This window comes from Sorghum bicolor, chromosome 2, assembly GCF_000003195.3.
Source record: "Sorghum bicolor cultivar BTx623 chromosome 2, Sorghum_bicolor_NCBIv3, whole genome shotgun sequence".
NCBI lineage: Eukaryota > Viridiplantae > Streptophyta > Magnoliopsida > Poales > Poaceae > Sorghum > Sorghum bicolor.
The window spans coordinates 62,071,832-62,085,953 of NC_012871.2; the positions used below are offsets into that span (position 1 = coordinate 62,071,832).

General features: G+C 43.0%; 1 protein-coding gene and 1 long non-coding RNA gene across 8 annotated transcripts; both read left to right on the forward strand.

Annotated features, from left to right (window-relative positions):
* LOC110432434 lies at window positions 998–7,053 on the forward strand. 7 transcript variants are annotated; one of them, XR_002449881.1, is made up of 6 exons: window positions 998–1,925; window positions 2,047–2,247; window positions 2,820–2,926; window positions 3,022–3,207; window positions 4,216–5,349; window positions 6,797–7,053. It is a non-coding gene; the product is annotated as an uncharacterized LOC110432434 (long non-coding RNA). The 7 variants fall into 7 exon arrangements; XR_002449882.1 differs by having other exon boundaries at window positions 4,216–5,161; window positions 5,263–7,051; XR_002449883.1 differs by having other exon boundaries at window positions 4,216–4,969; window positions 5,018–7,051.
* LOC8063720 (zinc-finger homeodomain protein 10) lies at window positions 13,077–13,622 on the forward strand. The gene has a single exon (XM_002460311.1). The coding sequence runs from the start codon at window positions 13,077–13,079 to the stop codon at window positions 13,620–13,622; it is 546 nt and encodes a 181-aa protein (XP_002460356.1).

Below are 14,122 nucleotides of genomic sequence, written 5' to 3' on the forward strand. Positions count from 1 at the left end.
TAACACATGCAAATGACTTTTAACCAACTAAAAAAAGTATAATAACGCCCATCTCACCCTTGGGCGACTTGCAGTACGTGGGCAGATTGCCAAAGCTGATGACGGGGTCGGCCTTGTAAAAGGCCCAATTCCACGCGCCTGGTTTCCCGCCCACTCTCAGCCTGGTTTCCCGCGCCTGGTTTTACGTGAAAGTTCACAGACTCCCGCGTGCGTCTCATTAACGCCCACCCGTGAGTCTACCGCCCAAGAAGAAGTCTCTATTAATTGATTTGCGTGCATAACGTTTTTTACAAATTAGAAAAAGTTATAACTACTAATCCAAGTATCTAAATTAGATTCTGATTATACCATTAAATTTCTTATAATAAATGCTTCAAAACAAGACCCCACATGAATATATTTAGATAAAATTTTATTAATAAATATTTATTCTATAAAGATAGCTTTTAGTATTGAATAGATGTGATGCTCTAGGTTAAAAAATAATGTTCTTTCTTTACAATAAATTTTTTCAGGATTATAATTTTAGTTTCATGGAATTATTATTATAATATATATATATAATAAATATATAACATAAATGAAAATAATTAAATCTGGAGCAAAGCATAAGAAAAAAATTAAAACGTGTAATAGAGAAAAAATTCAAAGAACATCATAAAATATACCTAGAACATCACATTTATACTACGTGAACATATCTAAATACACCATAGAACATCACTAAATACATTATAGAACATTGTGTGTGTGTGTCTATATATATACACACACACAGAACATCACTAAATTCATCATAAAACATCACATGTGTGCTAAGTGAACATCACTAAATACACAATAGAACATTGCTAAATATATTACAGAACATCGTATATATATATATATATATATATATATATATATATATATATATATATATATATATATATATATATATATATATCTTTTCTATATATCACCCTGGGTACCGAATAATATTTGGTACCCGAGCTCGCCCGATGCCTCGCATCCTCCCGACGCTGCCCTGTTCCCGATCCCACAAATTCTCCCGATGTCGCCACGGTCCGCACAAATTCTCCCGATGTCGCCCCATACCTGACGCCCGACCCTCGCTCGCACCTCCCCACGATCCGAGCTCACTCCAGACGGTTTTGCGGCTTCCCAACATCGCCTCCGTCCTCTCCCCGTCCGTCGTCCAGGCCTCAGGGCGCCCTCACAGGCTCCAGCAGACGGTTTTCGCTGCGTCCTCCTCGCGCGAGTCCGTCGGCGGAAGGTGCCTCCGAGCGTCGCGAGTCCGGGGCGTCCTCCGAGCGTCGGCGGAAGGTGCCTCCGAGCGTCGCGAGTCTGTCGGCGGAAGGTGCCTCCGAGCATCGCTGCGTCATCCTTTCGTCCGTCGGCGGAAGGTCGTCGCGAGTCCGGGGCGTCCTCCTCGCGCGTCCGGGGCGGGACCGTGCCTCCGAGCGTCGCGAGTCCTGGGCGGTCTCCTCGCGCGTCCGGGCGGGACCGGCGGACCGCGCCTCCGAGCGTCGCGAGTCCGCGGCGAGCGGCCGGTCTCCGCGCGCGTCCGCGGCGAGCGGCCGGTCTCCGCGTGCGTCCGGGCGGGTACGTGCCTCCGCGCGTCGCGCGTCCGGGCAGGTCCGCTGCTTCGAGCGTCGCGCGTCCGAGCGTAGCTCGTCCGAGCCGTCGGTCTCAGGTCGTCCTCTCCCCGTTCATCGTCCAGGGCGTCTTCACAGGCCGCGCCGTCCTCTCCCCCTCAGATCCCGTCGGTAGCAGGTAGGAGGCCGAGCCACCATGCCCTCTTCGACCTTTGAGCGGGATGAGGAGCGAGCAGATCGACAAGGCGCGCCCTTTCCTCCTCCCTAGCTCGATCCCATCCTACTCTGTCCAGATCCAAGTGATTTTAACATTTATTTATACCCTAGGTACGCCCCCACATCGCTTGCTCAATCAAATGTCTGCGTGCTCATGGCTATTCGTCTTGATGTCATTGCCATCTTTAGAATGTCCTGAACCTGTTTGCGTTTGCATTTGCATTGGATGCAGGTGTGTCGAAAGCAGGGGAATTCATTGCAGATGCCATATCTAGAGTAGGGAACGGGATTTGAAAAACAGAAGATGTTTTGATCTAATTGGGATCCGCTGCCTCTTGGAGTCTGAAGTGGCAGGGCACTGCGTTGGGAGTGCTGGTGTCCAAGGCAGCACTAGCATAAGCAGGAGAATGCATTAATGAAATGAGTAATCCAGGTATAATAGAGAGAAACCCGTCCTACTATTTTGATTTTGTGATGTATTAGTTCATTCTCAAGTGTAATTTTCTAGATTGTAGACCTTGGAACTACTGCTGTGTTCTTGCTTGACGAGGTGCAGCAATTTTGGTTGCACGCTAGGTGCTCGAAATTTTTATCATTCAAATTATTTATTTATGGGATTTATTTTTCGAGTTGCAGGCTTGATTTGTGTTGGTATTTGACTCTTTGTTTGATAGTTTCATCCCATTTTGTTAGATATTCCCTGGGATTGATGATCATAATGTCTAAAACTCTTTTTCAATTACACATTTCATTCTTTTAGCTACATATATATCTTATAATGCTTAGCTCTATTGTAGATTGCAAAATACATCTTGGTCGATTGCATTCGGAACATGACACCCCCCATGTTATTTAAATAAAATAATTTTGATTTCAACTATCTTGAAATCATTCTAAGCTTAGCAATGGGACATAAATAGCCTTTTTGAATAATAACAATAGTTTTTTGCTAGTCTAAACTTGTGTGTTTCAATTAATTTATTTTTTATTTTCTTTCAATTACAGGCTTTGCGCTATCTTAGGCAGGTTGCTCATGAAGATACCCATTCTGTAATAATTGGATGCACACAGTAGCATGCTGCTTTACACGATATTAGGTAAAAGCTGACCAGGTTGAGTTCTTGAATAGCACAGACATATTTCTGACTGTTCTTATCATGAATCTTCTTTACTTACAATTGTACTTCTTGGTTTACTTTTTTCAAAGGTTTAAAGAAGCCCTCAATGGGCTTGCTGAGGCTGGATGGCCTGTGATTGAAAGTGGAGTGGACGATATTTTTATCTCTGTTAACTCATTCCTGAATAAAGTGATCGATTGCATGAAACTTACAATAATGGATCGCTTTTAGTCAGTAGCAGTGTACTCTATGCAAATGCATCGATGCTACAGCAGGTTAGTTTCATCTTATCTCTGCTACCTCTTTTTTGGGAGTCATTTTTTGGTGCACAACTTATGACATTGGTTATTTAGTGAATATATATGATGTGGTGCTTCCTAGAGTTTCCTATTTTATAAAGGATGCAGTGCAAACTGAAGTTCATTAAAATGTTCATCTGGCTTTGGATGCTTCTACCTATAGAATATATATGCATTTTAATTAGGATTATCGCATATAAATGCAAACAATGCCTTCGTTTATTTCCTGAACTTGCTGTTGCTGTAGAAACATTTGTTATCTAGCTCTTTACAGGCTTATGTTATTTCTGTACCTGATTATTTGAGGAATTATTTCTGAAGTTCCTGACAGTAGTAGGCACACCAAACTAGTATGTAGTCACAATCCATCTTGATCTGATGATTTTTCTGCAGCCTATTAGTATGCTAATCTGCAAGATAGTAGGATTCTAGGTTTTTTCCTGGCCTTGCTCAGACCTCTTTTCTTTGGCTTTCCTTTTGTGCAACTCTTTGGCCTAAGTCCAAATCACTGAGCCTATCTCACTGCACGGAGCCAACCCACGGGCGTTCCCCCTGCACCGGATCCCCGCGCTCCCACCTCGGAGTTGAGCCCTCCCCCACACGGTTCCCTCGCTCCCATCTCCTCTCTTTTATCGTATCGAGTTTTTTTTGTTCTTTCTAATTTTGAGATCGTGGGGGAGGAGACACAAGGAATCATTGTTTCTTGGTTTCTAGTACATGTTAATAGCATGCCTTTAACTTTGATAGTTAATTTGTCTTTCAATTATGTTTTTTCTATATTATTTTTCCTACCTTGATTTTGTATATGAGAACAGTTAGAGGTTGAGTTGTATATGATTTACATTTCCCCTTGGGATTCACTTTTTTTGTTTTCCCTTATTGTCTATGTTCTGTTCATTTGTTGCTCAATATTGTTGATTATGCTTCCTCTGGTTAGACCTAATATTTTTATCATTGTTATTTATCATCTTTTCGTTCTCTTAGTTTTTTGTGTAGATCCCACTTGGGCACTAGCGCTACCACTTGTGGTGTAATATCTTTCACTTGTTGACCATCAATCCATCTATTAGATATAGATTTCCTTGGCTGATCTTCATAGTGCAGTGCCAATGGAAGCTACAATCTTGCCACCTTGGTAAGTTCAATTCCTCGTGTACTCTATTCCTAGTTAGACCTTATGCTAGTATTGGTCATTGCGGTTAATTCTAAAAATCTTGCACTCATGTGAACAGTTCTACTGCCACCTGTTTACTGAATTGGGCTTAGTCCATTCTATGCCAATATATACTCATGGCCTCCCTCTGTTATGTTTTCTCCATCATGTCTAATTGGATCAGGATCTTTTAGTTGTGCTTATATTCATGGCTCCATGCTATTCTGTTTCAGTTTTCTCTGCTTGCCTAATGCCTATATTTTCTTTTTTTCCACTCCACAATTGTACTTCTCATTTTTCCTTTTGCTATGCAAGATTCGAACATGGTAAACAAAGCATGTATATTGATATGATCTTGTTTTACGAGGAATCCCTGAACTTATTCAGAGGGGCTGATCAGAATTTTTTGACAGATACACTATTGTTTCATTCCCTAACATGGGGACAGTGTCTTTGGTGGATGACAGGCTCGATTCTGCTATGGTTGCAAGACACATACCTAAACATATAGTTGCAAATATTTGTGACCATGTCAGTAATATGTGTGAGGAAATCATAATAAATTGTCACTGATTTTGTACAAAGGTATTTAGTTTAAATACATAATTCTTTAATCCAAAAATTAAATTCTAGACATTAGGAGCTTATCTGTGCAGTCAAGATGTGCTCTGTTGATTTCATTTCTTGTAAGCTATTATATTGTGCTTAACTTTTTAAATTCTAGACATTAGGAGCTTATCTGTGCAGTCAAGATGTGCTCTGTTGATTTCATTTCTTGTAAGCTATTATATTGTCCTTTCAATTAACACTTGAGTCATGCAAGATTTGGTATGTTGACTATGTTGTTGCATTTTCTATTCATCCAACTCATGGCAAAGGAAGCAACATTTTCCGGATACTGTGGAGCTATCTGGATGGGGTGTACGATGTATGCTGCCCAGCTTCTCGTCTCAATGCTCTTGGTTGTGAGTTCGTATCCATCTTAATTAAGCTTAAATGAAATGTGCTCACAAATTTGGTTGGACTATCAAATGTGCAGTTTCGGCTGAAGCTTTTAAACTATTGTTATTCCTCAAAATGGCCACAAATGCATTCACGTTTGCTTTTCTTTTACTACCTTGAAATTCGTTGAACCAAATATACCGTCAAATGAGAGATTCAGATTTCTGCTATCAATTTTGTTGGAAACTTCTGGTCTTCTTGTTTGAGAGTGCTGGAAGCTTTTGCTCATTGTAGTTTGTTTTAGCCTTGTGGAATATTGGCTATTACTGTCAATTGGTGGATAAATAATCTATCTTCTATTGACCACCTGTTGTATATGATGTAAAAGTAAACTAGGTAACTAAGTCTGAATCTCCAACTATAGTTGAAATAACACTGCATTGGAATTGACCATTATGTTGATATTTCAAGTTTGTAGGACAAAAAGTATTGTGCCTTTTTATTACATTATCATGTGATCATCTCTAGCCTTCCATTTGAACTCTTGCATGCATCATTGTAAATGTGGTTGCAATACCCTTTGTCAGAGTATCACAACCTAAATATAACCCTGACATTGCTAAATATTTGCAACTTTACCTGTTTTTTATCCCTTAAATGTTTTGATCCCTGGACCCATGTTGACATGTGTATAGTTGCACTAGCCTACTGTCACAGTGCTAATGCTTTAAAATATAGTGGTCAAGAGAATCGTAGATTCTCTGAGGTAGTATAAAAAAGGTTAAGATTTAAATTATATGGAGTTTTAGAAGACAAGCATGTTCTAACAGTTTCTTCATATGCTCTCATCCTTTTTTATGTAAATTTCTTTCCCATAGTTATATATGTGGTGCTATCTCTGTTGTGGTGCTATCTTTGTTCCAAATATTTCTTTAAATTATATGGAGTTTTAAAGACAGACATGTTCTAACTCTTACTTATAGCTTGATAAAATAATATAGTTGTGGTGCTATCTTTGTTCCAAATATTTCCAATACCGTAAAAATATTATATTCTGTCTTTGGTTTGGGACAGAGAAAAATTGAGAGCCTTGAGGTTCTACGCTTACCACTATACATGAATCTTTATTTAACCTGCCTGCTGATGTGTGCTCTCACCAGTTACATATTTTTTTCTAATTTTATTAGTTAGCCTTCTTCGACCAGTAGGTGATGTTGGCCTCATCGGTACTCATCAGCAACTAGTGTGCAGCTAGCACGATTTTATGATTTATCTATCTTGATTTATGTATGCACTAGCTGACATTAAAGGAACAAATTTATTATGACTACTACAAACGTGAGCATTTGTATCGCTTTTACCATGTACAACTTCCCGTTACTTGCTCTGCCACTATACTGAATTTTGATCTGTACTACCATTTACTTTTGTAAGTTTGACCTCCTCTAATGCACACATGTTCTGCTATAGTCAACCTGGGGCAAATGCACCATTCGGAGTCGGCACCATTCCTACCAATCGCATCAACCAGTTGTACATGTACTAATAAGAACTGTACGACCACTATGCAACACAGCCTGCTTGGAGTCATGCTTTGCCCCCGTTCTTTTTTATTTTTTCAACCATCTTCCTTTCCTAGTCAATGTATCATGATCTATTAGTACATGTATTATTTCCCAATTTGACGTTATTCGTTTTTAATCACAGATATCACTGGTTCATATTGATTGCTTGTAATATATATAAAAAAACACGGGACGAAAAATAATCTGTGAAAAAACATGTCCAGTAACAATACGGAATCTCCATGCCCGCATATCTGTTCACATGAAAAACAAAAAAAAGACCAGTTGCATATCTGTTCACGTGAAAAGTAACAGAGAAAATAGGGGCGGTTTGAAAAAATGAAAAAAAAAAGAAACAGAATATCAAAACAAAGAGATGGCATGAAAAAATGACGGAAATACTGAAGAAATAGAATGAGGAAAAACCACCGATAGAAAATCTAAAAAAGCGGAATGAAAAAACCAGATATGGTCCACAATGCAAAACCGGGCCACGTGAGAAGAAAGAAAAAAACTGTCTAGGGAAATATACGGACTGTCAAAACCCGATTGGAGGGATCGGAGGTCGAGAGTGCTGTGGACATAAGGTTGGAAGCGGGAGGGGGTCGGGTACCAAATATTAATAAGTACCCAGGGTATCCATTAGCGCAGTCATATATATATATATATATATATATATATATATATATATATATATTACGGAACATCACTAAATACATCATAAAACATCACATGTGTACTAAGTTAACATCACTGAATGCACCATAGAACATCACTAAATATGTTATAGAACATTGCATATATATTATGTGAACATCACTAAATATATTATAGAACATCACATATATGTTACGCAAACATCGCAAAAAAGACCATATAACATCATCATATGTACCACGAGAACATAAAAAAACATCATGTATAACGCAAGAACATAAGAAAAAAACATATGATATCACTAGCATACTAAATGAACATAAAAAATGGAAAGAAAAGAAAAAAATAGAAGAAAGGTAAAAACATAAAAAAATAGTAAACACATATAAAACATGAAAAAGAAAATAAAAATGCATGATGCACGAAAAGGAAAAGAAATGAAAAGAAAAAGAGAAAAATAAAAAAAAGATTAAAAATTAGAAACATGAATCAAAGAAAAACATAATTAGAAAGAAAGAAAAATCTTCCTAGAGTAAATAAAAGAAAAAAAGGAATAAAAAAGAAAGAGAAAAATATAAACAAAACAATTGATTAGAATAAAATAACCCAAAAAATGGAAAACTAAAACTAAAAGATGAAAAGAAAAATAAAATACCAAAAAAGAGAAAACAAAAACAAAAAGTAACGACAAAGAAATGGAAACATCACACAACTACTATGTGATTATAAAAGAGAAATAAAAAAACAAAGAAAATAAAAGAAAAATAAAAAGGAAAAAAAGATAAGAAATAAAAAAGGATCAAAGAATAAGCAAAGTGGAAAGAATAATAAGATCAAAGAATAAAAAAGATGACAATAAAAAGAAAAAAGAAAAATAAGAAAAGAAATGAGAAGAAAAGAAGAAGAAGAAGAAAGAAAAACACTGACGTAGCAGCTTGCCGGAGTGAAGAAAAATAAAATAAGAAAAAAAGAAGCTAACTACTAGAGAATTAAGAAGAAAGAAAAGAGAAATAGTAACATTAATAAGAGAGGAAAGAGAAAACTGGACACTGCATCGTGGGTGGCTGATGGACCATCTCTATGTACTCGTATGGACGCATAGAAAGCGCAGACATAAAAAAATATTGGTGCGCTGCTCCAAGATGGGCGGGAAATATCCGGCGGGAAACCGACCGAGGCTCCCGTCCGAATGTTGGGACCGGAAGATTCACGGTTGTTCCAGGCGTCCCCTGTTCCTGCCCAGCGTCTTGCCGTCGGGGTTGACACGGAACGGGCCGAGCTCCATCTTGGCGCCGAATCCCAGCGACGACGACGAGCACCCTGGCCCTGCGTGCGCGCGTGAGCGTGGCGCGTGCAAGAAGAAACGCGACTTATTATCGCAAAATTCGCAACCAAATCAAACGAGCGTGCATGCTGCAGCAAACATCCTCTGCTCACCGTACCTCCGTTGAGCCAGAGGACGAGGGGCTTGGAGGCGGCGTCGCAGTAGGAGAGCGCGCGGCCGTGCTCCTCGTCCACCGTCACGTACCCCGCGTACTGCTCGAAGTTGACGCGCGGCGGCTCGAGCCCCCGGCAGCGCCGTCATCCTGTCGGCCTCCTTTGCTGCCCTTGGGGTCGTCGCTGCAGGAGGTGGGCAGGTTGTCAAAGCTGCTGACCGGGTCAGCGTCAGCCCATGGGTCGGTTTCGGCAGGCCCGGCTGCGGCTGGTTGCCTTGCCGGTCTTGCTTGGGCCTCGGCCTGCTGGTACTCGATGAACTGCGTCAGCAGCGCCGCTTGGTAGTAGTCCATGGCGGCGTTCGTGAACCGTACGGTGAGTCGGATCACGAGGAGAGTGCAGTAGGAGATCCGATGATTCCTCGCCATCTTTGGTTTGCCAGGAGATTGTTAGTCCTCTGCGAGCTCATTGCTCCATCGGAATGTAAAGATCATACACGGTGTTTATATATGTATATAATTATGCATGTTTTGCCGACTGTATTTTGGGAGTTTGGATTTTCCACGTGTGACGCTGTTAGGATCCTGGATAACTAGAGGGTTTTGGCGTCTAGACGTAACTGTCTGCACGATGAAATAAATCGCGTCAGTTTCTTCCGGATCTCCCAGCTAGCATCTTCGCTTAAAAGTTAAAACCCCAGCTGTCTCGTCGGCATTGGCATTTGGATTTCGACGAGTTTCTCCCGGCGACGCCGAGGTGATATAGCCAAACCATCGGATCGACGATGATGTAGAGACAGACCAAGGTTAGCGAAACCTGTATTTGCAGGCCCAATATAAAATTGCTACTACTCCTATGCTAGCGCGGGCCCTTGGAGTGTGTTCCAATGCATGGGTGTGAATGTGATGCATGATGCCCAGTTCTCGTCTGTTAATTCTCTATAGTGAGATCATCTAGCATGTACTACGTATACAAGTGACAAAAATACTCGGTTTGTCTCAAACAGACGTCCGTATCAAAATAATGCAGCGGCGGTACGGTGGTACCACGAAACGCGACTACATAACAAACCTGTCGCATCAACTATTTTGTCCGTTCTCATCTTCAAAATAACGCCCAGAATTTTGTCCGCAGTCTGCATGCCATGCCATGCCATGCCTTCCAAATCCGCAATCTGTCAAGTGCCAACACGGACAGACCGAGACAGTGCCTTCGCTTTGTTTGCTCCTGCTTGGATCTGCTGCTGACGCCTGACGTTTGTGGTGTACATGTACTACTACAGATTTGGAAGGCGCATCAAGCCACAGCTACCAAATTCTTCTGTTTTTTTGGCAACAACCCCGGTCATCTTCCGAATAGCTCATCAGATCTGATCAGGGGTAAAAGTTGATGATGACTTGATGAGCCACATCCAAATGTACATATTCCCTCGATCCCTAAAACAGAGTTATTCTTGCTTCTCAAAAAATCAACAACTTTTAACTTTAACTAAATATATTTAACAAGATATTAATATTTATAATGCATAATTAGTAGCACTAGTAAACTGTTAAATATATTTTTATAATAAACATATTTAAAGATATAAATATTGCACATATTTTTTATAAATCTAGACCAATATGATTTCCACAACTCTTTTTTATGGGACGGAGGGAGTATACAAGAAGAACTCGTATCCATTGCCAAACTGAACGGGAGCTTCCGGATCTCAGGCTATGCATTTGCAAGTTTGTGGTTCCTACGGTGGCAATGTGGAGCATGGTGTTGGGGTGTCCTGCTTTAGTTGGCAAAATTTTGGTTTTTTTGCTACTGTAGCACTTTCGTTTTTATTTGACAAACATTGTCTAATCACGGAGTAACTAGGCTCAAAAGATTCATCTCACAAATTTCAGGTAAACTGTGTAACTAGTTTTTATTTTTATCTTTATTTAATGCTCCATGCATGTGACTAAAGATTCGATGTGACGGAAATCTTGAAAAATTTTGCGAACTAAACAAGGCCTAAGAAGTGCTCTCCAGTGGCATGCAGTGTAGAACTGCAGATCTGACGGTACAGCAGCAGCGGATGTTGCGCTGTGCCAATGATTCAGCATCCAGCAGCACTACCGTACTACGCTGATATGAAAATCGTGATAGGCCATATCATGGATCTGCAGAGGAGAATCATTGGCACAGCGGCCTGTCCCTTGAGGATCTTATCCCGCAGAGCATCAACCCTGTCCGCCAAGACGATCAGCATTAACCACATTCCTCTGATCCTCTCCCTCCGCTGAAGATGAATCACAGATCACACAGCACATGCCTGCAACAACAACAACAACATCGCTCCCTCCGGATTCACCAGCCCAGCAGGCAGCCCGCCCGCGCGCAGCCATCAATCAATCAGGCACAACCGCACAACACAACCGGGGGGCCATCATCCTTTTCCTGCCGGGGTGAGCGATGCCCGAGAAACCAACCACCACCGTCTTTCCGGCGCAGCAGATTCTCGCAGGCAGCGAGACGAGAGGGTGAAAAAGGAGGATAATTATAGGAAGCCGCTGCTGGCTTTCCTCCGCTGATTTGAAGGCCACTGCAGTTTGTCTGCTGGTGGATGTGGATCAGCCATACTACCCCCTAGCGTCCGTACAGGGGGCAGTGCAATTGTTTTGCATTATTATTACAAGATGTGCAGCCGTACACACATGGTTCTATAGATAGGAGTATATAAAACGCGTGTATATATACTACTAATTGCGTAATGAACTCTAGCTAGTCCTGTCAAGGACGCAGTGACCGACGGCTAGATGATTTTATATTCAATCTGGCAGTTTCCGGTACATGGAAAGATGCCTCCTCGTGTGTAAGGCCTTGTTTAGATCAAAAACTTTTTGGATTTTGACACGGTAGCACTTTCGTTTTTATTTGACAAACATTATCCAATCACGAAGCAACTAGGCTTAAAAGATTCGTCTCGTGGTTTACAGATAAACTGTGTAATTAGTTATCTTTTTTTATCTATATTTAATGATCTACGCATGTGCCTCAAGATTCGATGTGATGGAGAATCTTGTAAAGTTTTGGGTTTTTGAATGTATCTAAACAAGGCCTAAATCTTGTTATCAGAATGCAGGCCTTTATTATCAGAATTAAAAAAAAACTACTCTAACATTAGCTGCAACTGCAAGCCATGTGGTCAGATCAGGCTAGCTAGCGTCCAGAATTAGGCGGTTCATCCGTTCAACGATGTATGTACCGTGCGCAGGCATATTCGCGGGCCTAATAAATTAAACCTCGTTTCCTAATCACTTAACCAGCACGCAAAATGTAGGAGCGGTACATGGAACCAAACCTCTGGCCACATGCACGAACAGACCACACATGCACCGTTTCTGTAGTGCGGTACGTGCATCGCCACTTGCAGTTTCGCACGGCAAAGGTGTCGTCTCACTTTTCGGGCAGCAGACAAGACACAACTGACAGTAGGAGATGGGGGAGGAGTTCCCCCTGTGCAATGAAAGCACGCAGTAATTATAAACCACATGAAGAGAAAATTCGCCAATGGGGACAGTAAGGCGCTGGACCAAGCTAGGCTGAGAAAGAGAAGCTTCTGTTCATACAAACCGTGAAGGCTGGCATGCTCTCTGAGGTTGCCTGAGAATGATGATCTGAGGAATTACAGAGCCGGCGGCATGCAGTCATTGGTTCAGTTCATCGTTGTCCCCTCCAGCCTCCACTTACCGCTCTCACCAGTCACCGTGTGAGTTGTGACGAGACACGCACAGGCCTGTGCCGTGCGGCACAACTCCCCCAACGGTGGCCTCGTGTCGACCCGGTAGTCCCCTCACCGGCCGGCCAAGCTCAACTTGCGCCCCCATTACTCTTCAGTTTCCTCGATCTCCATCTTAAAACCAACAAACAGCAGAGATGTGGTGGCTAAGAGCAACTCCAGTGGCCCTCCTAAACAGACTTTTATTTTAAATTTTATAAGCTTGAGTAAAAAAACAATTCCAGTGGGCTCGGATTTCGACGAGGACTGCCCGATGTCGTCGCTGCCGGGGCCAGCCTTGCCGTCGCACGGCTACTGCCAGTAGGCTGCGCCGGTGCCGCACATGCTCCTCGAGCTGAGCACTGGCGCGCCGAGCCCGGGCGTCCAAACCCCTGCGGTGGCGCCGAGGCCGCCGCCGCAGCCCGCCTCTGCCTCCCTGGGCCCGATTCCGCCAGCGCCGCCCGGGACTGTTGTTCCCGGTGCGGCGGCGAGGAAGCGGTTCCACACCAAATTCAGCCCGGAGCAAAAGCAGCGGATGCAAGCGCTGTCGGAGCGGCTGAGCTGGCGGTTGCAGAAGCGCGACGAGTGCTGCCAGGAGATGGGCGTCTTCAAGGTCTGGATGCACAACAACAAGCACAAGTTCATCGACGGCCACAGCGCGTGCCGCAGCGCCTCAGCCTCTGCCGCCGCTGCCACGGCCATCCACCACCATCCGTCCAACCATGGACCTGGACGGGAGCTTGGGCTCCTGCGTGTGCGCATGCGCAGGTGCCGCCTCCGCCTCCTCCCGCTCACGCGCGGTGCGGCTACTAATGGTGACGGCGGCGAGCAAGCGGGGCGTCGTTGCTGGCGGCGTGCGTGCGAGTCGGAGCTGGAGCTGGCGGCGTGAGTGCGAGTCGGAGCTGGAGCTGGCGTGCGTGCGGCATGTGAGCAGATAGGTTGTTGGGCTAGAGTTGAAGTAAATTTTGGGCCTCTATTGTATGCAGCCCAGCATGCAAATAAAAAAAATAGGAGCTCAATTTGCATTCTCGGCTGAAGTTACTCTAAGTAGTACGCATTTTTACACATTTATTTAAGCGCTTGATTAACCTGTCGTACAAGGCCCACACGCAATAACTCGTAACCATGCATCTGATCCCAACAACAAATCGTCTCCGATTGCGCGCTGCGTGTTCTTCCCCACCCCTCGTCCATGGCTACGGCCATGAATGCGACCGGTTTCTTGCACGCTAACTGTTCGTTTACGCCGGAACAGGCTAGAAACGGCTTGGAATAATTCCTGGTTTATATAAATTTGTGAATGAATTATGCGGCCAGGAATCGTTCCTGTAGAAACGAACGGGGCCTAACCGTGCACGGCCACGGATCGGTCGCGCTGCTAGCTGCGGG

Excerpts from the sequence above, each read along its gene's own strand:
- LOC8063720 (XM_002460311.1), top strand. The coding sequence starts at position 13,077 with ATGCTCCTCGAGCTGAGCACTGGCGCGCCGAGCCCGGGCGTCCAAACC.